The 25,559-nt window shown below is 46.6% G+C and overlaps 1 protein-coding gene and 1 pseudogene across 1 annotated transcript; both read right to left on the minus strand.

Annotated features, from left to right (window-relative positions):
* Positions 1-506: 506 nt before the first annotated feature.
* Positions 507-2,281, minus strand: LOC103115983 (peptidyl-prolyl cis-trans isomerase-like 1; annotated as a pseudogene).
* Positions 2,282-12,852: 10,571 nt separating this feature from the next.
* GLUL (glutamate-ammonia ligase) lies at positions 12,853-22,646 on the minus strand. Its single transcript, XM_007525838.3, has 7 exons — positions 22,518-22,646; positions 19,423-19,601; positions 17,898-18,059; positions 15,986-16,132; positions 15,332-15,459; positions 14,951-15,150; positions 12,853-13,844 (listed from the first exon to the last, which is right to left on the minus strand). Exons 2-7 carry the CDS (start codon positions 19,586-19,588, stop codon positions 13,526-13,528), a joined length of 1,122 nt encoding a protein of 373 aa, XP_007525900.1. The 5' UTR covers positions 19,589-19,601; positions 22,518-22,646; the 3' UTR covers positions 12,853-13,525.
* Positions 22,647-25,559: the final 2,913 nt, after the last annotated feature.

Consider the following 25,559-nt stretch of genomic DNA (forward strand, 5'->3'; position numbering starts at 1 on the left):
GATTTACTGGGTTCCTGTGGTCATTCTAGTCCTGTCTTGTTTTGGTCCAGGTGGTCTCCATTGGTATTCCTAGTTGATCCGGGAGAGGAGAGGAGAGGAGAGGAGAGAAAGCGATCTGCTGCTCGTAGCTCCGCCTCCGGAAGTCGAATCCCTGGTATTTCTCTCATTAAAATCAAATAAAAATATTTTTAAATGACAGTTTGTTCCATTTTTTTTCCCCCTCAAGTTTCTCAGAGCAGACACACAAGAAGGAACAGTGTGGGTCACTGGTCCTGGACAGTAAGTAACCTGTGAGTCAGCACATAGGAGCACCTCTGACTTTTTCAAACTATATAACAGGGAAAGAAAAGAGACATCCTGTTAAGATACACTTCCATCTCTAACTCACTCAAGACCCCAGACCTCCTTAACTTCATGATTTGTAAAAGTCAAAACATTCTAGGTCATCTGGACACTGATTTGCTGTCATCTCAGAAGACCTGAGTGTGCCCAAGAGCAGTGACAGTCTACCCTGAAGGGTACTTCTTAATGATCTTCACATAATCTAGAGGTCAGTCCTGGGGGTTTGTTTCTACCATTCCTATTCTATTCACCATTCTGATACCTAGGCATACATGGCCAAAAATGGTGTGTTTGTTGTCAAGCCACTGGGTGAGAGCAAGTGCCAGGGGCCAGCCCCAGCAGGTTATTAGAGTATCCTGAAAGATGAGGGGTGTTGGCAGAGAATGAGGAAGAATGAGAGTGAGTTGATGTTGAATCAAGCTCAAGCATACATCTCTGTCATATTTAAGCAGAATTTTGTTTTTATAGTCTCATAAGGCTTAGCTCATTAAAACAAAAATCACCAAAGCTTTAATTATTAATACAAAAACCACCAAGGCTTTGGTCACTAATACTTAAATCACCAGGGCTTTGATTATCAAAACAAAAATCACCAAGTAAGAACAGCACAGGCAAGGAACACCTCTTGCCTTGTGGAACATTCACATTCCAGGGACACTTTTCTCCCTAGAGATCACATCACAGTTTCTATGTCTTTTGTTATTCCTGTACCTGTGTGCTAGGCAGATGTCCTAATGATTAAGATTAATATTCTACCTGCATGTTTATGCCATTTTCTTGCCCCTATGCATCAGAAGCCATGGTTCATAGAAAGTTCAAGCTTGTTATGTTTCTAGGGGCCTTAAACAAATTGAACAGCCCATTTTTCATAAAATCTATTCCATTGTTTGATCAAGGAGTTTTGTTTTGTTCCTTACTGAGAAGGCACCAAGGTGGTGCTGACCTGGCCAGCTTCTTCATAAAGTTAAGCTCTCTAGCTGGAATACATCTTCTGTGTATGCTCACTATGTGACCTGGGTTCTTGTGTACTATTCCTGCATAAGGAAGTGGGAGCATAGTGGTGGGTGGTAGATTAAAAGGCCCATTGTATCTAGGCAGGTACCATAACTTTCCACTTATTAATTATGCTATGTAAGGTGGCCCCTTCACTGTGGGAACCACCAATCTTTCTCTATATTTTAGGGGGAATACTAAAGGACATGGTATAGATAAAGGGGAAAACAATTTTTCCTACTGGAGTCCTAAAAAAATTCTGCATTACTGATATTGCTTGTTCCATTATGATCAATCTTACAGAGTGCAGTGCAGGTTTTGTCATTATTTTTGTTATTGGTCAGGCTCTGAGCCTGGCCATAGGTAAATATTATTATTAAGACCACACAGAGCTTAATCCCAAGCCCTATACATGGCAGAAGGTAATATGGTTTCAGTTTGGCCTGGAGAGTCCAGCCCTGCTCAACTTCCTGCGAAGCTGGTACCATGTCAAGCAGCTTGCATGGTGGTGACTGCGCCAAGCAAGGGTAATAAAGAAGTAGCTGCCATTGGTGTCTGGCCCTGCATTAGCCATTGCAAGGATTCCAGCTCCTGTGAATTTCAAGTCTGGATGAAGTTCATCTTCAAACTGCTTGCCATAGATGTAACACCTGTTGGGTCACCTCCCTGGATCATAAAGTCTTTGATGATTCTGTTGAATTTGGTGCCAATGTATTCACCTCAATGAGCCAACTCAGCAGAGTACTTACAGGTCTTGGGAGCATGCTTCCAGTACAACTCCAGCACAATGATCCCCATGCTGGTCTCCAGATACATAGCGGGCAGCTGCCAGGAGTCCAGGGGAATTGCTGCCATCGCCAGCCCAGGAGTCTCTAGCAACTCGCTGCTACCTTTTCTGATGTATGACATTCTCACAGGAGTGAAGTGCTATTATTTTATTTATTTATTTTTACCAGAGCACTGCTTAGCCCTGGTTTATGGTGGTGCAGAGGATTAAACCTAGGGTTTTGGAGCCTAAGGCTTGAGAGTGTCTTTGCCTAACCATTATGCTATCTGCCTCCCACTCCTCAGCTAGCTTTTTAAAAAGAAATGAAAAAATAGATTTAAAAAAAAATCTCTTATGGGGGTGCCAGAGGTGGTGGCACACCAGGTTAAGTGCAAGGACCCATGTAAGGATCCCGGTTCAAGTCCTCGGCTCCCCATCTGCAGGGGAGTTGTTTCACAAGTAGTGAAGCAGGTCTGTAGGTGTTTATTCTTCTCGCCTCTCTCTATCTTCCCCTCCTCTCTCAATTTCTCTCTGTCCTATCCTATAAAAAAAAAATAGTGGAAAAAATGGCCTATAGGAGCAGTGTATTCATAGTGCCTGCAAAGAGTCCTAGTGATAACCCTGGAGGCAAAAAAAAAAAGAAAAGAAAAGAAAAAGAAAAATCTCTTATGGAGCTGAGGTGATCACAGCGGTATCTACAGCATATTTGTGTGCTTGAGAATCCAGAGGTCCCCAGGTTCAATCCCAGACATCTCTTTCTTTTGTGAAAATAAGTACATATTGGGAGCCAGGTGATGGTGCACCTGGTTGAGCGCACATGTTACAGTGCTCAAGGACCCGGGTTCGAGTTCCCAGTCCCCACCTGCAGAGGGAAAGCTTTGCAAGTGGTGAAGCACGGCTACAGGTGTCTTTCTTTCTCTCATCCTCTCTATCTCCCCTACCCTCTCGATTTCTGGCTGTCTCTATCCAATAAATAAAGATAGTTAAAAAAAAAGAAAAGAAACATGAAGTGACAAAAGAATGTCGTGTGGATTAGTATCTGGTAGGATAACCAATATTCATAAGAGTACTGATTCCAATCTGAAATAAATCTCTCAACAGAATATTCTGTTTCATGCCTCCAGTCAGTCTTCTGTCATTTGTCAAAAAATGTAATACGTTTATACCATTTATCAGTGACTGCTAGAGGGAAAGACAAAATACATTCCCAAAGATCACAATGGCATGAAAAGATTTTATCAAAGTTAGCAAGATGAAATGTAACACGGATGAACTTTATAACTTTATGAAAATCAAGGGCTTAAATTGACTTAGGAGTAAATTGCTCCTTCTTTCAAGATGGCAAAACAACAGGTGTGAAATAATTTTCTGGGAGTGAATGTTTTCTTATGCTAATTAGACATTTGGTATCCAGAAGGAAAAAGAGGTTGCCTGTTCTGAAATCATACCACTAAGTGGGCTATGGGCAACTCAGAGAATATCTAGAGGAATGGGAAGGGCTGGTGAAGGATCTAGAAATCATCACAGCACAAAAGTAATTGGGGATGTTTATAAGACACATTTTGTGTATTGGTTTTGCTTTAAGAATTGACAGTTCTTGAGGTGTCTGAAGACAGGACTCCTGCTTCCACTGAGCCAACTTCATCAGGCTAAACATTCTCAGATCAGCAGGCTGAGCAGTGGTGCACCTGGTTTAGCACACATATTACAAAGCTCAGGGACCCGGGTTCCAGCTCCAGCTCCCTACCTGCATGGGGTCTGGTTCACAAGTGGTGAAGCAGGTCTGCAGGTGTTTACTTTCTATCTCCTTGTCCTCTTTCAGATCAAAACATTGAGTCAGTGGAACTCTCAAGAATGGTCATATGGAAAAGAGTTTACCCTTGATGTGGATAAAGACAGAAGAAGAAGAAGGAGGGGAGGGGGAGGGGAGGGGGAGGGGGAGGAGGAGGAGAAGAAAGCCAAATAGCAAACAACTACACAGAACAAAAAGACTTTCTTAGCTGAGGTGCTTAAGTTCAGGTTCAAGTCCCTACACCACCCTGAACAGTGCTTTGTTAAAAAAATTCACAAGGGTGCTGAGTGGTAGTGCAGTGGGTTAAATGCACATGATGCAAAGTGCAAGGACTATGTAAGGGTCCAGGTTCAAGACCCCAGCTCCCCTCCTGTGGGGAAGTCGCTTCACAAGCGGTGAAGCAGGTCTACAGGTGTCTGTCTTTCTCTCCCCCCTGTCTTCCCCTCCTTTCTCCATTTCTCTCTTTCCTATCTAAATAAGATGATACCAATAACAACAAAAACAGTAACTACAACAATAAAACAACAAGGGCAACAAAAGAGAAATATATATATATATATATATATATATATATATAATTAAAAAACATTTTATTTTTTAAAAATTTTTAAAAATTTTTTTAAATATTTATTTTATTTATTCCCTTTTGTTGCCCTTGTTGTTTTATTGTTGTAGTTATTATTGTTGTTGTCGTTGTTGGATAGGACAGAGAGAAATGGAACGAGGAGGGGAAGACAGAGAGGAGGAGAGAAAGATAGACACCTGCAGACCTGCTTCACTGCCTGTGAAGCGACTCCCCTGCAGGTGGGGAGCCGGGGTTCGAACCGGGATCCTTATGCCGGGGTCCTTGTGCTTTGCGCCACCTGCACTTAACCCGCTGCGCTACAGCCCGACTCCCTAAAAAAAAAACATTTAAAAAAATCCACAAATCAATAAGGCTTCTTTATAATGCAGTGACTTCCCTGCCCTGTGCTCAAACTGAATGACCACTTTTCATGGAACTGTAAATAAGGATCCTGAACGTTGAAGCTAGACAATATGACCTGTGGGATTTTGTCTCCAGGATTGGTTATTGCTGAGTCTTGGTAGTGGCACTGTTGTTGTGTGCCGCGGAGAAGAGAGAGAGGAGGTCCGGAGCGAAGAGGGAACTGGCACCTCAGAGTTGGGTGCTAGAGAAACAGGTTGGGCCACGTGGAGGTAGCGAAAATGGCCTTTCCTGTGTCTGAACACCGAAGTGAAGCGCTGGCAAGAGAACGAGGTGTGGAAGAAGAAGGGTTTTTATAGGAGCAGCTTTTGCGAGAATGGGAAGGGGGAGGAGTGACCAAAGCACTCCAAATATCTTGGGGAAATAGACAATGCCCTGAGGGCACAACATAGCAAAACAGGTACTCCGAGAATGTCCCAACTCTCACGGGAAATAGCAGTAGCTTGAGGGGACAACATGGCAGATGTGACTGCATCTGCACAATTTCCTAGCATGGCACTACAAATCCAATGCCCCCAGTGGCCATTTTTTCCTTTTTACTTCATTTTCATTTGACAGGACAGAGAGAAATTGAGAGGGAAGGGGAGATAGAGAGAGAGAAAGATAGATACCTGTAGACCTGCTTCAGGTAGGGAGCAGGGGCTCGAACCCAGATCCTCAAGCATCGTGATTTGTGTGCCATCACTGGTTCCTGGGACAGGAACTTAACCTGTCTCCTTCAAGAAGACCCTAGGGGGTGGGGGCAGATAGCACAATGATTATGTAAAGAGACTCTCAATACTGAGGCTCCAAAGTCCCAGGTTCAATACTCCACACCACCATAAGCCAGAGATGAGCAGTGCTGTGGTTACAGAAAAAGAGAAAGAGAGAGAGGACCCTAGGGATACTAACGTTTACCTTAAAGCATGTTTTGGAGGAGAATAGCCATATTATCTTCATCATCATAGCACTGCTCATCTCTGGGGTGGAAATGAGGGTTGTATCTGGGGCTTTGGAGCCTCAGGCATGTGAATCTCCACATAATTATTATGCTATCCCCCCCACCCAAATGGTTTACTCAGAGCGATTTACTCCAGGACCCAAATCTATGCTCCAGCATCTTGCAGCACCTAAATTCAGTAGAATTTCTACAGAACAGGACTGATGAGAAGGAAGAGAGGCCAGGTGATGGTGTAAACGTGGGAATCTGAACAAAAGGCAAGACACCTGGGATACTGAAAAACAGAATTTTATTCAAGTGGCACCAGAATCAGCTCATGTTAACAATTTCTGGGCCTTGATGTTCAATAAGATTTCCCTTTTGGGCAGAGGGTAGATAGCATAATGGTTATGCAAAGAGGTTCTCATGCCTGAGGCTCCAACATCCGAGGTTCAATCCCAGGCACCACCATATGCCAGAAGTGAACAGTGTTCTGGTAAAATAATAATAATAATAATAATAAGATTTCCCTTTTGGGCAGGGTTATGCAAACACTCATGCCTGAGGCTCTGAAGTACCAGGTTCAATTCCCCGAACCACTATAAGCCAGAGCTCTGGTTTTTCTTACTGTGTCTTTCTCTCTCTGCATCTCTCTCAAAAATAAAAATAAGTGGTCCAGGAGGTGGCGCAGTGATAAAGCTTTGGACTCTCAAGCATGAAGTCCCGAGTTTGATCCCCGGCAACATACGTGTAAGAGTGATGTCTGGGTCTTTCTCTCTCTTCCTGTCTTTCTCATAAACAAATAAAATCTTTAAAAAATAAAAAATAGGGAGTTGGGCGGTAGCACAACAGGTTAAATGCACGTGGTGCAAAGCACAAGGACAGGCCTAAGGATCCCAGTTTGAGCCCCTGGCTGGCTCCCCACTGCAGGGGAGTCGCTTCACAGGCGGTGAAGCAGGTCTGCAGGTGTCTATCTTTCTCTCCCCCCTCTGTCTTCCCCTCCTCTCTCCATTTCTCTCTGATCTATCCAACGACAACATCAACAATAACAATAATAACTACAACAATAAAACAACAAGGGCAATAAAAGGGAATAAATACATTTTCTTAAAAATTAAAAAAAAAATAAAATACTTAAAAAAAGATTTCGCTTTTATACTAAAAGAAAGGTTGACAAAAAAATAATTCACACTTATGCATACAAGGACTAAGAGGTGGGCAGAAGTCATAAAGATCAAAGGCTGTCAGGACTTTTATAAATACCAGAAGCTGGCTTTAAATATGCCAGGGCTTTTACAAACACCAGGAAGAAGAGGGAGTTAGGTTTAGAATTTACGGGTGGCTTAAAGGAGCCTGGTACAAGCAGTTGCCATTAATTTCTATACACTACTTCGGTGGTGCTAGGTAGAGTGCATAAGGTCCTAAGTTCGAAGCCTTGGTCCCCACCAGCAGGGGGAAGTTTCACAAGTGGTGAAACAGTGCTGCGGTCTCTCTCTCTCTCTCCTTCCCTTCTCAATTTCCTTGTCTCTATCCAAACTAAATAAAAACTAACAAACAAATGCCCTTAGATGCTTGGGACAGAGATGCAGACCCTGCCTCAGCAACAATGGCTTCACATTTCTTTTGAGAAAATCAAATTAAGTGACATTCTGTGGCTATAAATTCGGAAACTTCCACCTGGTCTTTGGCTCCTGACATCAGAGTTCTTGGAAGTGAACTATACTATGACTACATGCTTCTGAATAAGAAAATAGGAAAAAAGGCCTCAGGTCTCTCTGAGGTTCCTTTACTCACAGGCCCCCTGATCAAGGGGTTGGGGTGGAGGCTGAATGTGGGTGAATGGAGACAATGGAATGTCTGTTTGTTTTCCACCAGGAACACTCAGTGCTACACCCATGCCAGGCAGCCACAGCCTCCAACTAGGATATCAGTGCCCCTCCCCACCCCAGCCCCACCTCCTCTCGATGCCTGCAGGCAGCTGGCACTCGGCAAACTCCTCCAAGATTGTGGACGCACAAGCCTCTTGTCCAGCTGAATCCAGGGAGAACTTTTCAGGCAGCCTCCGCTGGCCCTGGAGATCAAGATGAGATGAACAAGCAGTTGTTTTTTCAATGGTCATGCTCTCTCCTCTCCCCTTCCTCCTCCCTTTCCTTATTTTCTCTCCATTCTTTTTTTTTTTTTTTTTTAATTGTTCCACCCCTCCTCTTATGCTGTGACCTCTGAATTGGCTCAGCCTTCCTGCTGGAGATCTTAGTTACATAATAAGGCTTATGAAAGCAAAATAAGCCTGCTGCTTGCCCTACCAGGCTTGGTGGAGCCCAGGGAGAAAAGCAAACACCTGGTGCCTAGGACTTCTGGGCCTTTTTGGACTGTGCAAGAGAGGGCTTGCATGTGCCTTGTCTTGGATGCCCAGACATCAAAGTCTTGCCAGACACTAACTTGGTCACATCATACAGTCTTTTTTTTTTTTTTTTCAATCCTTCTTCTTCTAGCATTTGCCAATCCTTTAAAAAGCAGAGACAGTAAGTGTCAGACATGGGGGCGGGGTGGTGTGGGGTGGGTAGTGGTAGAGACACTCTGGAGTCTACTCTCAGCACTGGCTCTAGAATTCTCCATATCAGGTCTAAAATTCCAATCCACATTGGTATAGTAGTCCCTGGAAGTGTTTTTTGTTTATATTATTTATTTATTATTGGATAAAGACAGAGAAATTGAGAGGAACCAGGAGATAAAGAGGGGAAAAGGAAGAGAGACACCACTTGTGAAGTTTTCCCCTGCAGGTGGGGACCAGTGGCTTGAACCTGGGTCCTTGTGTACTGTAATGTGTGTACTTAACCAGGTGTACCATCACTACCCTGGCCCATTTGTTTTTATTTTTAATGCTTTTATTAGGTTTGATAGAGACAACCAGAAATCAAGAGGGAAGAGGAAAATAGGAGACAGACATCTGTATCACTACTTCATCACTTATGAAGCTTTCCTCTTGCAGGTGGGGACTTGAACCCGGGGTTCTTGTGCGTTGTACCATGTACACTCAACTAGGTGTGCCACTACCCAGCCCCCTGTTTGTTTTTACTAGAGCACTACTCAGCTCTGGCTTATGGTGATGTGGAAGATTGAACCTGGGACTTTGGAGCCTTAGGCATGAGAGTCTCTAAATAACCATTATGCTATCTACCCCCACCCTTTTTTGGGGGTGGGAGGGGGGCTTTATTTTGTTATTATTATTTAAAATTTTTGTTCTCTTTATTTATTGGATAGACAACCAGAAATTGAGAGGGAAGGGGGTGATAAAGAGGGAGACACCTACAGCACTGTTTCACCACTCCTGAAGCTTCCCCTACCATGCAGGTAGGGACCAGGGGCTCGAACCTGGGTCCTTGCACACTGTAATATGTGCGCTCAACCAGGTGTGCCACCACCTGGACCCCTTTTTTAAATTTATTTTTTACTTTTACTTTTTATTTTTTTACCAGAGCACTGTTCAGCTCTGGCTTATGGTGGTGTGGGGGATTGAACCTGGAACTTCAAAGCCTCAGGCATGAGAGTCTGTTTGCATAACCATTATGCTATCTACCCTCCACTGCCTGGTCCCTTTTATTTTTAAATTTATTTGTCTATTACTGGATAGAAACAGAGAGAAATTAAGAGGGGAGGGGGCGATAGAGAGGAAAAGAGACAAGAGACACCTACAGCCCTGCTTCACCACTTGTGAAGCTTTCCTCCTGCAGGTGGGGGCCAGGGGCTTGAACCCAGGTCCTTGTGCATTGTAATGTGTGTACTTAACCAGGTGCTCATGCCTGGCCCCTTGGGGGAACTTTTCAATGGTAGTGTGGACAAAAAGGTCAGGGCCATTATCAGTGTTTTTAAGCTTCCTAAATTGACTCCTACTAACTTGACCCTGGGGTATGCTTTGATTGCTAATGCTTCCTTACTCCCAAACCCTTTCTGGGTTACTGTGGCTTCTGCAGAGGGCTTGCCTTTCTCTTCCTTAGGGCTGATCTATGAAGGCACTTTTAGGCATTTGAGTAAGCCTAGCCTGGGGTCAAACTTGTGAACTCATACAAGCAAGTCCAGTGTTTGGCAACTGAGCTATCTCATCAATCCTAATAAGGACATCTCTGTGTGTGTGTACATATATATATAATCTTGTTTATTTTACCAGTGTACAGTTCAGCTCTGGCTGATGGTGGTGCTGGAGATTAAACCTGGGACCTCAGAGCCTCAGGCATGAAAGGCTCTTTGCATAACCACTGTGCTGTCTCCCCAGTCCTATACACACACACACATATATATATTTTTCCCTTTGCCACCAGCATTATCATTGGAACTTGGTGCCTGAGGATTCCACTAATAGTTAAAAAAAAAATCATTTGTTGAGTCACTGAGAGGGAGGGAAACACCTGCAGCACTGCTCCACAGCGTGTGAAACGTCCCGCCTACAGGTGCATGATCTACTGGGTGTGCTACTATCCAGCTCCTTAGTTCAGTGCTGTGGTCAATTTAAAGATTCACCCACAAATTCTACTCCCTCAAGAGGTGATTTTTTTTTTTCTTCTAAATGTGGTCTTATAAAGTGGGGAGGTATCTGGGACAAGGTGGTGGTGGATTTTTTTTTTACATAAATCAAATGAAGAACTTCTTTGATGAATTCTGACCTGTCTCTTTCAGGCTTAAGACTTGGCCATCATTTTTAATCTATCACTGATAGTTAGTGTGTAACCTAGTGTCTGTTCAATGAAATATATATATATATCTTAGAAATACAAGTTCTGCACTGTGACCTCTAGGTCACAGCTAATACTGTGTGATAGGGTGGAGAAGGAAAATTTACTAGTCATTTCCACCAAAGCTGTGACCCTATTAAATTAGAGTAGGTTTACAGTTGGGAGTAATCACATAATTTATCAGCAAAACCAGGAAAATACTAAGAAGAAAAAAAAGAGTAGCACAGTAATCAGGCTTGAACAAGTACAAACCAGGGCCACACAAGGGAACTGAGAGGCATGGCCGCCCTGTTTATTTGCCACTGGGGTTATCAATGAGGCCTGGTGCCTGTATGAGGACTCCAGTTCCCAAAGGCCCTTCTCCTCCCCACCCCTTTGTTTTCCTTCTGATAAAGGGTAAGGCAGAAATATATGGACAGAAAGAAACTGCAGCATTGTTCCACTACTGCTTCCCTGCTGCAGGTGGGGGGAAGGGGAGGGCTTAACCCTAAGTCTTTGCACCAAAGATCACTGGTAGAAGGTAGAGTCCTTCTAAAGACAGGCATTGGTGGGCAAAGGTGCTCAGAGTCCAGGATTGGAATGCACTAGGTCCCCAAGTTTGATCTCTAGCACAACATATGCCATGGCAGAGATATTCAGGCCTCTTTTTTTTTTTTTTAATTTTTTACTATATTTATTTATTGGATAGAGATAGCCAGAAATCTAGAGAGCAAGACAGAGAGACACCTACACTTCACCGCTTGTGAAGTTTCCCGCCTGCAGGTGGGGACCAGGGGCTTGAACCTGGGACCTTGCACACTATAATGTGTGTGCTTAACCAGGTACGCCACCACCTGGCCGCCTGCCTTACTTTCTTGAGCACTGTTCAATTCTGGTTTATGGTGGTGTGGGGGATTGAATCTGGGACTTTGGAGTCTCAGGCATGAGTCTGCATAACCATTATGTTATCTACCCCCTGCCCCCCCTTTATTTTTTTACCAGAGAACTACTGAGATTTGAGCCTGAAACTTTGAAGCCATAGACATGAGCATCTCTAAGCTTAAATTATGCCAAGTTCCCCAGCCCTCAGGTTAAACTTCTGAGTGTTTGGCCTTTTATTGATTTAAAAAAGGAAAAAAAAAAAAAAAAAGATGGGCTAGGTATATATAATGGTTATGTAAAGTAGCTTTTGTTCCTGAATCACCAAAGGTCCCAGGTTCAATTTTTAGCATCACTATAAACTAGAGTTGAGTAGTGCTCTGGTTAAAAAAAAAAAATAGACCTTGCCTTCATAAGGGAGGGAAAAAAAAAAAGAACAGCACAGAGTCTTGAAAAAGTCAGAGAACTTGAAAAAGTCAGTGCTATGTTGGTCTATAAGAGCAGCTCTGGGGGCCAGGTGGTGGCGCCCGGTTGAGCACACACATGACAATGTGCAAGGACCTGGGTTTGAGCCCCCGGCCCCCATCTGCAGCGGGAAAGCTTTGTGAGTGGTTAAGCAGAACTGCAGATGTCTCTGGCTCTCTTTCACTATCACTATCTCCCCCTTCCTCTAGATTTCTGGCTGTCTCTAATAAATAAATAAAAATAATTTAAAAAATTTAAAAAGCAGCTCTGGGTGACTGAACAGCTTGTTTACAATGAGGAGTTATCTAACTCTGAACATACTATACACAGCAGGCAGTTGTTATAGCGAGAAAATCACAGCCTGCTTGCCACAGCCAGCACAGAACCAGTCACAGACCACAGGGAAGTGCAGATATAAAGAGTGGGGTTGGGTGTTTATTATAAAAGATTAATTCTTTAGCAAATAAGTTTTTCCCCACTTGAGGATGTCAGGATACAAAATGAAAAGTGTTTGGACTCTAGCTCTGAACCCACCCAGGTCATAAGAAAGCAGGATCGAGCAGACAATTTGAAACTGTCTTTAAGACCTTACAAAAAATAAATCTGCTTTACTTAAAATTCCTTTTTAATCTATTAAAAGGCCTACTTGAATGGCATGTTGATTCCACTAGAAAAGTACCCCAGAATCTTTTGGGAGAAATGTTCTCACACTGACCAGGCAACTTGGGTCCTCAAGTTCTTGTGTACCTTTTAAACCAAAGCGACAGGGCTAAACAGCTTCCTCCCACAGGCTACTGGCTTCTCCTAAGTTAGCGCAAGCGCGCGCGCGTGCGTGTGTGTGTGTGTACACACATGCAGAGAAATCAAATATAAGGGAATGAGGGCCCGACTGTGGGCTTCAAGAAAAGATCCTCCCTCTCAACCAGTTAACACACCCTTTAAAATGGGTTTCCCACAACATAGATGGTCTTTCTCCTTTAGGAAAAACAAAAAACCACACGTGTCCACATACTCATATATAGAATTCTTTTTTTTGTTTTCACATTTAAATATAAAAATACTACTCTGCTTTGTGTTATAAAAAGGGAGGACCAGGCCCTTAGGAATTTCTTTTCTTCAGAGGTGGGCCTGCTGTTTGCTTTTCTCTGAGCAGAACTTGTCCCTTCTCGAGGCGGAGAGTAAGAACATATTCTCCCCCTCCTCTCCTAGTCCTCACTCTTGATAAGGTGACTGCTATCCTTGTAAGAACTGCAACTTCCCCGCAAAAGGGGAAGCCCTAACCTAACTTCAGAATAAGCCAGCTACCTTGAAGAAGTAAGTCCTCCCCTCCCTTGACAAACACTATGCCACCTGTCCGGAGCTATACCTACTGGACAAACACACCTGATTAAATGGAAGCAGTGGTTATGATGTTCCCCAGCCCTTCCTCCCCACTAGTACACAAGGAAGCGTCAGTGATGGGGGAAAGGGGCTATAGGGAGGTGAAGAGATTAAAGACTTGACCCGTCTATTCTGGCCAGAAAAAAAAAAAGCAAGAGATATTAAGTGGGCATGAGGAATAAAAAAAAGACCTTGATATTCCGCCCTTTGAGTTACAGCTATTAGGACAATGGGGAGGGGGGCATGTGGGGTGTGGGATGAACAATTAAGGGACCCGCTGGCTGCCAGTCTAGTCCGCTTAGTTTTTGTACTGGAAGGGCTCGTCTCCGGTCTCATTGAGGAGACACGTGCGTATGAGGGCTTCCGTCACCGCAAAAGGGTCGCAGTTGGCAGAGGGGCGGCGGTCCTCGAAGTAGCCCTTCTTCTCCTGGCCCACAGTCCGGGGGATGCGGATGCTGGCGCCACGGTTGGCCACTCCAGCAGAGAAGTCGTTGATGTTGGAGGTTTCATGGAAGCCCGTCAGGCGCCGAGCATTGTCCAGGCCCCCCTTGGGGTCATAGGCCCGGATGTGGTATTGGTGCCGCTTGCTTAGTCTCTCGATGGCCTCCTCGATATGTCTGAAGAAAAAGGAAAGGCCAAGAAACAGGTAAGGACCCAGAGGCAATACAAATTCTACCTGTGTGTTCCAGGGCTCAGAAGGGTGCTCAGCACGCAACGTGGTACTTGAAGGTTTTTTGGATGTGAGGACTTTGTACCTGTGTGACTCTACCTCTTATGGTGGGCACTTCTCCTAAAGAAACCAGAGAGTTCACAATACAGTGCATGAGGACCAAGGTTCAAGCCCTTGGGTTCCCACCGGCAGAGGGAGAAGCTTCACAAGCTGCAAAGCAGTGCTGCAAGTGTCTCTCTCTCTCTTTCTCTCTCATCTCCCCCATCCCTTCTCAATTTTCTCTGTCCCATTAACTAAATATATTAAGAAAAGACAGACACCAGAACACCTGCTATGCATGGTGGTGCCAGGGTCCGCAGGCAGGCAAGTCCCGCACTCTACACAGGCCTACCTTCTGGTCTGCTGTTCCTGCTCTTGCTCTTACTGACCACTTGAATGGATTTTCTTCCACTTGAGGCACCAAGCTCTCTTTCAAGTCTGAACTGTCACCATCAGTTCTTACTATCATTGTCCCCCATCACTTTACACCACTTTTTAGAGACTTCTTTGGGAAAGAGACCATGGTACTGAAGCTCCTTTCCATGAGGTCGGGGCAAGACTCCAACTGTGGCTGCACACGTAGCACAGCAGCGGACTATCCAAGTGAGCCACTTCATTGGCCCACTACCACTTTCCAGGCACACCAACCCTTGCCATCTTTCCCCTGTCTCCATCCTTGAATTTCCTTCCTGAACTATTACCTGACAATTCAAAGAGGAACAAAATGATGATTTGGAAACATTATTGAAGCCTGTATCAGGAGCTAGGTGAAGTATAGTGGAAACATCCAGATACCTCAAATCCTTGATCAGGATTCTAACTAAGAGAATAAGAGCAGGTGGGGGTAGATAGCATAATGGTTATGCAAAGAGACTCTCACGCTCGAGGCTCCAAAGTTCCAGGTTCAATTCCCCCTACCACTGTAAGCTAGAGCTTACAGTGTAAGTAGCACTGTGGTTAAAAATAATAATAATAATAATAAAAATTAAGAGAGCGAGATGAGAAGGTACTTACTTCAGCCCATTATCCTCCCGCATGGCCTTGGTGCTGAAGTTGGTGTGGCAGCCAGCACCATTCCAGTTGCCAGGAATGGGTTTCGGGTCGAAGGTCGCTATCACACCAAAGTCTTCACAGACGCGGTGCAAGATGAATCTGGCCACCCAGAGGTGATCGCCCATGTCGATTCCTTCACAGGGTCCTACCTGGAATTCCCACTAAAGGACAAGAAGGTTGGTCTTTGAAATAAAGCCAAATCCTATTCCAACCTAGCTCTAAAACCAGCTCTTCTCCAGGGTTTAGGATGAGGCAGCAAAAGCCATCAATAAGTAAAGGAAGGTCCCCCCACTTGTTAACCCTGAAGCCCCCAGATGGAGCTATGTAGACAGGGTCACTTACCTGGGCAGGCATGACCTCAGCATTCGTCCCCGCAATCTTGATGCCAGCATACAAGCAGGCCCGGTAATGGGCCTCCACAATGTCTCTGCCATAGGCTTTGTCCGACCCCACACCACAGTAGTAAGGACCTATGGGGGAAGCATCAAGAAATGTCAAACGACAGGAAACCCTTCCGCATAGGATGCTAGCCCCAGTCAGACATCATAAAGCTTGCTCTCTGGAATTGCTCTCCTTGATTTAACTTGGAGGTGAGGAGGACAGAGATCCTCCTGGTCTCACCCTCAGTGGGTCCCATGGTTCCCCCTCAATATCAACATATTTTTTAAAAAATGTCCATCTGTATATGGATAGTCTGAGTGCTACCTCCTTACAATATATCCAGTCCATTTCAATATTCTCACAGTTTTCTGACCCAGAGTCAGCCCTAGGGTGGAGGTAGCCAGCATAACGATTATGCAAAAGATTCTCATGCCTGAGGCTCCAAAGTCTCAGGTTCAATCCTCCACACCACCACAAACCAGAATTGAGCAAGCAGTGCTCTGGCTTTAAAAAAAAAAAAAAGTCACTCCCATTTTCTGGAAAGACTTTCCCTCATACCTAAGCACTTGGGGGGGGGGGGGTGGCAGCTCAGATTCACTTCCCAAATGGACTTACCTTGGGGCCCAGGGAAGCCATTGGAAGGCCAGCCAAAAGGGTGCCCGTCTGTGCCCATCAGCGTATATTCCTGCTCCATCCCAAACCAGGGGTGCTGGTTGCTCACCATGTCCATTATCCGCTTACAGGTGTGCCTCAAATTGGTCTCTACAAAAAAAAAAAAAAAAAATCAACATCTGTCAGAGGTGTAGGAACATATAGGCCTCATCATGTAGGCTGAGTCCTAGAGTTGATGGGAAAACAACGCTCAGACCCTGTGCAGCCTAGACATGGGCCACTAGCTGAACTGAAATAACATAACCTTTCTGTGCTGCTTGGCATGAGAGGACTGTGGGAGGTCTAACTGCCCATCTGTAGGCAAAAGCCTTCTAAAACTGAACTGGGTACTAAACAAGTCATATGGGAGTGGATATAGAATAGGGCAAGGCATCACCTAATCTGTTTGCCAACCACCATCTAGGTACCATAGGGCAGGTGCTAAGCCTCCATTCCTAAGAGAGCTGCTTCTAAAAAGATGCTATTAACACAAGAAGAGAAAGAGACAACCAGAATATCATTCTGGTACATGTGCTGGATGCCAGTGACTGAACTTGGGACCTCATGGTTGTAAATCCAATGCTTTAGCCACTGTGCAACTTAAATTCCTGGCTACTAGAAGTTTCCACCTAGGACAAGTGAGATACCAGGGTCATCCTGGCTCTAGAATTCTGCCTTACTCGTTCTTCTTCTTCTAGCGTTTGCCCTTCTTCCGTAGCCAGTCAACAGCATCAGGTTGAGCCTGATGTAAAGTTTCAAGACCTCCTTTGAATCTGGAGAGGTGGCAGTCGTTGACTATGTCGGTCAGTCTGTCTGTAGCCGCAGGGGCAGTTGGGGTTGTCTCTGGCTCCCCAGAGATGGAACATAGCGGCGCACCGGCCATGGCCTGTTCGATAGCGATTGAGGAGGGCCCAATCATAACGTGCTAGGTCAAAGCCGGGTTGACGCTTGCAGGGGTCTGTGATGAGGTGTTTGTTCTTTACCTCAGCTGACTGCCAACTCTGTTTCCAAGAGACTGGAACAGAGAAGTTCAGTGTAGGCATAGGGGACCAGATTGGGTGACGAGACGTCAAGCGTTGGACAGGGTGGGCAAAGATATCCGCGTATATTGGCAGGTCCGGTTGAGCGTAGATGTGGGAAATGAACTTAGATGATGCCGCATCCCGACGAGTATCTGGCGGGGCGGTGTTGCTAAGAACTGGCAGCCATGGAACCAGGGTGGAACGGATAGTTCCAGAAATTATCCTCATGGAGGAATATAATTTGGAATCGACCAAGTGGACATGGGGGCTACGGAACCATACTGGGGGGCACAGTATTTTGCAGTATTCTTACTGGGGTACAGTATTCTTACTCCAGTATGTTGCTGCTTCTTAAAAACACAAGCAATCAGGGCCCAGAATCAATGAGTAGCTTGTCTCACTGGCAGAGTATAGGTGGGAAGAAAATCCATCATGAATCTCCAACTGGGCTTAAAAAAGATGTCTGAGAGTTTGCACCAGACAAAAACCAAAGGTGCTGTGACAGTAAGACTCCAGCAAGTCACCAAATGTGCCCTTCAAGTCTGCATGACAGAACTGGTCTAATCCTCCAAACAACTTTGAGATACATTTTACTATGTCTTCTATTTGAAAAAAATTAGGGAGCTATAGGGATATATAGGGAATAAAAAATGAGTTGTCCAAGTTCACAGTCTGTGAATTACAGATCTAGGACTCAAAACCCACATTCTAAGCTCCCAAATCAACGTGCTGACACTGTGGACAGGCAGGAAGGGGCTCCAATGGCAGGCTAGTTTTCCCAACAGATGCTGGACTGTCCTCTCCCCTCTTGTTAAGCATTCACGATGCATTGGAGGCCCCCCTCCCATACACACCTGCGGGCTTCCGGTTGTACTTAAAGACTTCACAGAACACCAGTTTGTTGGGGTCCTTGCGGAAAGGGTCCCGAAACATGGCAGCAGGGACAAGATACATGTCGCTGTTGGAACCTTCAGACTGAAAAGTACTAGAGCCATCAAAATTCCACTCGGGCAATTCTGGGATAAAGCCAAGAGAAAAAACAAGTTTAAAATGCAGGGAGCTCTCTTGGAGCAGATGGATGCAGCTCTTACATACTTCCCCATCCCTAGCAATCACCTCTCCCTCCCAGAAAGTCAGTGAGGTATGAACACCCACCAAGGCTATGCAAAGCCTGGCGTCTGCCTGTCAGACTACACTACCTGGCCAACTCCCACCATGCGCCTCCCCTTACAGCTAGAACTCAAACACGCACAAAAAAAAAGCGGTACTCCCTCCTAACACAAGTCTGGACACCAAAAGCAAGTTGAAATGTTCTAGCGAGCTCCAAGAAGCCAGCCGTCCTTTAAAATATTTAAGTAGGAGAAAGGCAATAGTCCTGATTCCCAAGAGGCTTTCTGTGTTACTTCCTGCTCTAAGCCACCTCCCCAGTGTCCATGGATAGACCTAGCTCAGCTGGTGTCCTTAGATTAGCTGGGTGGCTCAGTCAAGGATACCACTTGTTCACTTTTTCCACTGTGTTTTTAAAGGCCAGCTTCTTGTCAGTGAGCTATGAGTTATCTGAAAGCAGACACCAGACTCAGCGTATGTCCTCAAAGCAGGTCTCACACCTGCCACGCAACAGGTGTAACTATTTCATAATATGGTTGTTCATCACGTAAATTCCAGAACACACTATCCTAAAATTAGATAAGGGAGTTTTCCTCCTTTGATCCCTTTCTGGAAGAATGACTATGGACTGTTCTAGACTGAAAAATGAAGGTCATAAACTTAAAGTAGTAGCCACTTGTAACAAGTTGGACAAGCAACTTGATGGTGGCAAGAATTTTTAAGAATGTCATTAACTAAAACAAATAACCTGCACTGGGGTGGGGTGGCAGAAAACACCAGGTTGAGTGCACATGTGGAAGGACCTTAACAAGTGGTGAAATAATACTATCTTCCCTTCTTTATCCCAGCCCCTCTCAATTCCACAGTCTTATCAAATAAAAGGGAAGCAAGTTCTATTTAGAAATCAGGGCACGTTTTCACCTATAATCCCAGTGATGGGAGTGAGGTACAGTATAAACACTCAGTAGTCAAAGAGTTTTTAAGGTCAATGGCATGACCAGGTTGGAGCAAGTTTTCACACTGGGTTCCTGGGAGTGGCCTAGAGTCAACTCAGTAGAGATGCCCATCTATAAAATTTCTAGGAAACTCCCACCACACTTTAATTTGTACTTCAATATATTGGTTTTCATATAAGTCTCACAAAACAGACCCACTGATGCTCTGCTCAGAAACAGTGGCAAAGCTCAATGTTGAAGTCTGAAAAGCACTGCCTTTTGGAAATTTTGCAAACACAAGGCAAACTCAGGCCCACTCCCAGTCAGCATGCCTCACCTTCGATGGACTTGGGCTCACAGTCCAGGGTTCGAGTCTTGCAGCGAAGGCCTTCCCCAGTCCCATCAATCCAGATGTACATTGCTTGTACCTTCTCACCCTGAGGCAGGCCCATGTACATCTGCTTGATGCCTTTGTTCAGGTGGGAGCTTGCTGAGGTGGCCATGGCTGAAGATGTTCTGGATAGGAAAGAAAAAGACAAACTAAGAACAGAACTCCAAGCAGATCTAGAGGAACGGAACGACTGCAGTCATACTAAAGGCTTGGTGAGTGGCAGCCCCTCCCTTTGGGAGTCACACACCCAAAGGCATATATTTTATTTGCTTTGCCTAACTGGATTAAAAGTAGGGATTAGACCGAAACTTCCCTTACATAATCTTCACCAAATTCAAATGTACACTTAACAAGTTCTTCTCTGTGATAAGGTACTGAAAATTGTTTTACTCCTTATAGAATAGTAAGAGGAAAAAAGGAAAATATAAAAAAAGTTCAGCAAAATTTCCAGAACAAACAGCTTATTCCCCACAACCCACACACCCCTCTAGAACACTGCTCAGCTCTGGCATGGGAAACTGAACCTGGACCTCTGGTGTCTCAGAAACAAACATCATGCTGTCTTCCCTGCCACCCCCCCCCCCCCCATACACACTTTTTACTGGAGAGGCAGAGAGAGACTACCACAATATTTTTTTTTACTGCTCCTGAAGCTTTCCCTTCCCTTTGTATGAGCCCCACCACCATGAGTGAACTACCCTCCCCTGCCTCTAGAACTGGTATTTGCTAGTGAAAAAAAATCAGACACAAAGGCCTGGCTGTTATAGTTTTGTTTTCAGTTAGCATTTGAGTATTTAAAAAAAAATTTATGCAGAGAGTAGATAGCATAATGGCTATGCAAACAGACTCTCAAGCCTGAGGTTCCAAAGTCCCAGGTTCAATCCCCTGCACCATCATAAGCCAAAGCTGAACAGTGCTCTGGTTAAAAAAAAAAAAAAATTATAAAAAAAAATTTATGTATTAGTGAGAAAGATAAGAGGAGAGAGAAAGAACCAGACATCACTCTGGTAAATGTGCTGCCAGGGATTGAACTTGGGACCTCATGCTTCATAGTCCAATGCTTTATCCACTGCATCTCCCAGACCACACATATGAGTATCTTAAAACTTGGGGACCAACTAGGAAATTTAAAAACTGATAGCTTCTAAAAAGTCTATAATTACTATCATCACCAAGATATGAAAGCAACCAATCTAAGCTGGATGCCAAGACCACACGGTCATGCTGTCCATGAGTTGGACAAAGTTCTACCCACAGGAGATGACATTCTGGAACTACAGGAGGCCACATCTCTTCAAGTGGCGTTAAGAGTTTCCCTTTATCAAAATCAGCTGGTGTTTCAAAATCACAAGTAGAAAAACTGCAAAACAAAACCTCTGAAAAAAGACAAACCCAAAGCCACAAAACCAGTCTCAACACCAAAGGAAACTTCCCCTGTCCCTCCTCCCCAAGGCTCAGGGTGTCTCCAAAGGGAACACGTTGTCCTCCTCCAACTCCTGCAACTCTCTGAAGCTCAGTAGCAAAGTTTCTACGGGCAACAGTCCATGTTTGCCCAACTGAAAACATAACTGCCTCTCTTCCCAACAGCCTCACCCACTTCCCTGGAGGGAAGACCTTGCTTGTCAAATCCTACCAGGGGGGAGGGCAAGGAAGTGATTCAGCAACAGAAAACATGCCTAGCTTGTGAGAGACGGCCTGGGTTCTAACCCTGGCGCAGTATTTAAAAAAAAAAAAAAAAGATATAAAGCCTACTAGAGAAGAACCAATACCTTTGCCTACAACCTCTCCCAGACCAGGTGAGATCCACACCCTCTCAGAGGGAACTTGTCCAGTTCACCTGCCACCCTGGCTACAAAGCCTCACTTTCCCTCCCAGTCAACACCGAACCCCGCACTTGCTCCCTGAAGCCCTGGCTCCAGATCTGCTTTATCTGGGTGGGCCGGGAGAAGGCGGTCAGCCTGGTTTATCAGCTGGGGCCCTGTCAGCGCCGCCTAGTTTACACGGTGGGGTTGAACTAAATGCTGCAGTTTTCGGTTGTTTTTCTTTCTTTTTTTCTTTTGCAGTTTCCAGCGGAGTCCGTGGTAGCCTGCGGCTCCGGGGTGTCCAGTCGGCCTCCGCACTCACCCCAGCCATCTAAGGTCAACCATGTCATTGAGCGGCTCCTTGGTTCTCCTCCGCTTGCAGGGCCGCTCGCGCCGCTCCGGGGCCGGGGGCTCGGGCTGCAGCTGCTCCAGGCATCGTAACTTCCTGGGCACGGGGGCCGGGGCGCGGTCGCAGTCGTCCGACCGGGGCGAGTAGCTGCTCGCGGGCTGCTGCTGGCCCAGCGTCTGGATCTTCACCCGCTGCTTCTCCCCCGAGTTCACCGAGTAGGCGACGAAGCCGAAGCAGTTGGTGGTGGAGCCCGAGGAGTGCGACTCCTGGTCGTCATCTTGGATGGGGCTCTTCTGCACCGACTTGCGGCTGGCGGGGCCTCCCCGCTTCCCGCCCCCGGGGCAGTTGGGGAAATCCACCTTGAGAGCGGCCCTGGCCCACCGAGAGGTCCCCAAAGTCGGCGCCCCGCCCCGCGGGCCCCCGTGCGGATCTCAGGGCGTCGCCGAGGGGGCCATTCCCCCGGGAAGGGCAGTGGGGGCGCGGGCGGGCGAGCGAGCGGGCGGGCGGCGCCGCTGCTCCTCTGAGCGGCCGGGGCCCTGCACGCAGCGCCCACCGGCGACGCCGCGGCCCGGGAGCCCCATTGTTCAGTCACAGAGGCGGCCTGGGGACCCCGGCGAGGCGCGGCGGACACGGCACTCGCCCCGGAAAGTGTGGGCGGCCCAATCGGCCGCCAAGCTAAGCCGACCCCACCGTCGCCCAACGCGCACGCCGGGCCCCTGCAGCCAAGGCCCGAGGCAGCTCCCCATGGCGCTCGGCACCCCGGGGTGCGCCGCGGCCCCGCAGATGGGCGGCGAACCCCAGCAAGACCAAGCACAGCCCTCGCCCCCCGCTCGGCCACGGCCAGCGCGCACCGAGCGTCGCGCAGAGTGCAGCCTTCGATGGCCCCTTACCTGGGCCGGGAGGGCAAGACGGGAGGCGAATGCGAAGCTCAGAGGCGAGCGCAGAGGAGGCGGCTGAGCTGCTCAGAAGACTCAGGCTCGTCCCATCCTCTGCTCTGCACTGCAAGCTGCTGCCCGCGCTCTTTAAGGGCCGCTGGGACCGCCCCCTGCACCCTGATTGGCTTCCCGCGGGCGGATCGGCTGATGCGCGCCCTGGCGCTGCGGCCATTGGGCAATCGACTCGGGGTGGGGGTGTCTATGGAGCCGCCCAGCAAAAGAAAGAAAGGGAAAGGGCCGCGGGGGAGGGGAGCAAAGGCGCTGCTTGCAGGGCTCGGATGCGGAAGAGCCAGGCCTGTAGCCCGCTTCGTGCAGAACCTACAGCCTTCGAGATGGTTGACTTTGCAAGAAAGGGCTCTTTCTGGAGTTGGGCTGCTCACCCCAGCCCGCCCTGGTCCCCAGTTCTGACCCGCGGGAACCTCAATTCGTTTCTTGTTGGAAAACCTCCCGCCTGGGCGGGTTCTCATTCTAGTTGGAGGGACGGCGCCCGGCGTCTAGCAAGCACCTCCCCCCCCTTTCCGGGTCTGTCTTAGGGAGGTCTGAATGAGCCCCCCCTAGGGAAGCTTGGGTGAGCCGCTCCCAGTGGATTTTGGGAAAGCCAAACGAAGTTCTCTTGTTATTCACGTGCTAGTTTGAGCACTCCACAGGCCCTGGAGGGGTGGGGTGGGGATACAGAAGTGTCTGATCCCACGGATCCCACAGGGCTGAGTCTCTAGGCTTAAGACCCCCTCCCCTTTTATCTGCCCAGAAAACAGCTTAAGGCAGACCCTCGAGGGTCTGCACCGGATTGGAAATGTGCATTTTGTAATGTGTATGGACTGTCCTCAAGGGCAGCTGGAAGGAAAGCCTGGACTTTGCACACTTTGCCCAGCCCCCGTCCAAAAAATAGAGTTCCTTGAGCAGCTACCTGGCTCTGCCTTTCAAGTCATTTACTGTATTTTCTTCATAATCTAGAAATGGGAATAAGCGCACCTTCCTCCTCCATATGCCTTGCTGTGATGTTGACAAAATGTGTGTGTGAACACAGTATTTTAAAATATTTTTTTAAAAAAAACGTTAAAGATTTTATTTATTAGAACGATAGGAGGAGAGAAAGAAACAGACATCACTCTGGTACATGTGCTGCCGGAGATCAAACTCAGGACCTCATGCTTGAGAGTCCAATGCTTTATCCACTACAACACCTCCCAGACCACTAAACATTTTGTTTTTTGAATAGGGTCAGAGAGAAATAGAGAGGGAAGGTGGAATTATATATAGAGAGAGACCTGCAGCATTGCTTTACCACTTGTGAAGTGTCGTTCGTTCCCCCCTCCACCCCTGCAGTTGGGGACTGGGAGCTTGAACCTGGGTCCTTGCACATAGTAATGTGTACTCACCGGATGTGCCACTGCCAAGCCCCAATGAACATAATCTTGAAATTCGTATCAACAAATGCACCATAACAACACACAGTAAGATTGCCACTAGATACCAGCAGTGCAACTACTTGATCAATCTGTTTATCAATCCATTTTTATTGCTTGAAACCCACCCAGTGGTATCTTTTTTAAAGCTGCATTTTCCAGGAGCCTTCGTAGTTGACTGAGATTTCTCTGAAGACCAAGAAACCATGTTTTCTATAGCAATTAGAAAGGGGAGAGAAGAGTATTTTGGTGACTTTTCACACCACAAATGTGGAAAAGTAATGTTGCCCATGACCACATACTCATAACTCGGCTTCTCTGGTCAACATACCTCGCCACTAACAGTGTGTCTGACACGGACTATAGCACCCACCAGCAACAGAGGCAGCATTCATTGCACATGGTGCTGGGTATGTTTCAAACTAGGAATACTAGGGACTGGGAGGCCCCTTGCAAATGGCAGGGGTTCTGTGTTAAATTTTGGTGCTATGTGCTGAAACTTCGTGATGTGGTGATTAAGGCTACAGGTGTTGTAAAACTGGGTTCAGATCTGGGCTGTGACTCTCCCCAGCTTTGCAGGGACCGAGTTTCTGAAACTGGTGAGTCTTTGTCCCTTGATGGCAAAGCGGGGCTAACAGCTACCTTTTTAATTGCCAAGACTAGGACAGTACGTATGAAACAGAAGAGAGGGTGTCTGGAAGATGCTACCTGTTAGACAACTGTCATTATAGGTCAGGAGAAACTGAAAAGGTTTCCTTCCCCATCACCACCTGCTCAGTCCAACTTTTTTTAAAAAAAATTTTTATTTAAATGAGAACAAGAGTAGAAAGAGAGAGAGAGCTCAGCCCAACTTTCTAATTCAGTGACATGCTGAACAATGGCAGGGAGGTGGGTTCTGAACCTAGGGTATTTAGTGGCAGTTAGCAATGTACTTTCTATTTCTTTAAAGTCTTGAGTTGAAGTGACCCAGGAAGGGGAGTGAAGGAGGGAAGAAGTGATACAAAGCACAGGTAGAAGAACCCCCGCTGGCTCTGATACTGATAGTGTGTCCAAGGTACTGGGTGATTTCCCAGGTTCAAGCATTCTCAGCTTTTTATGGAGGGGGTAGAGGACAGAGTGGTGGGTGGCACTTTGGGGAGAGCAGGAAGGAGAACAAAGGCAGCAGATGCCACAGAGTCAAACTGGATGGAACAGGTCCTCCTCCTCTGAACTTCTCTAAAAGTACAGCCTGGCCTTCTGGGGGCGAGCCCCTTTGTGAAGGTCCAGCCTCTGCTTTTTCTTCCTCTTTCCTGCCTCCTCAATCAGTCCTGGGACTCCTTAGGTCCCTGACCTAAGGAGGGTTTCAATGAGCGTGAGGTCGGGCAAGGACAAGTCTGGGGCTCCTCCTGACAGCCCAGCCTGCATGAAGCTTGCCCCCAGGTCACATGGCAGGATCAAAGCAAATCCACTTCCATTCTTGGAACATTGGCTCAAAGCTCAAGTCCTCTTGATGGTGCCGCTGTCCTTTCTGTGATCAACAAACACCATTAACTGAACCCTCACCTTGAACACCAGTGGAGGACACAAAGCTGCTGGAGGAGGTTGAGACCCC

The sequence above is a fragment of the Erinaceus europaeus genome, chromosome 9, assembly GCF_950295315.1.
Source record: "Erinaceus europaeus chromosome 9, mEriEur2.1, whole genome shotgun sequence".
In the NCBI taxonomy this organism is placed as follows: Eukaryota; Metazoa; Chordata; class Mammalia; order Eulipotyphla; family Erinaceidae; genus Erinaceus; species Erinaceus europaeus.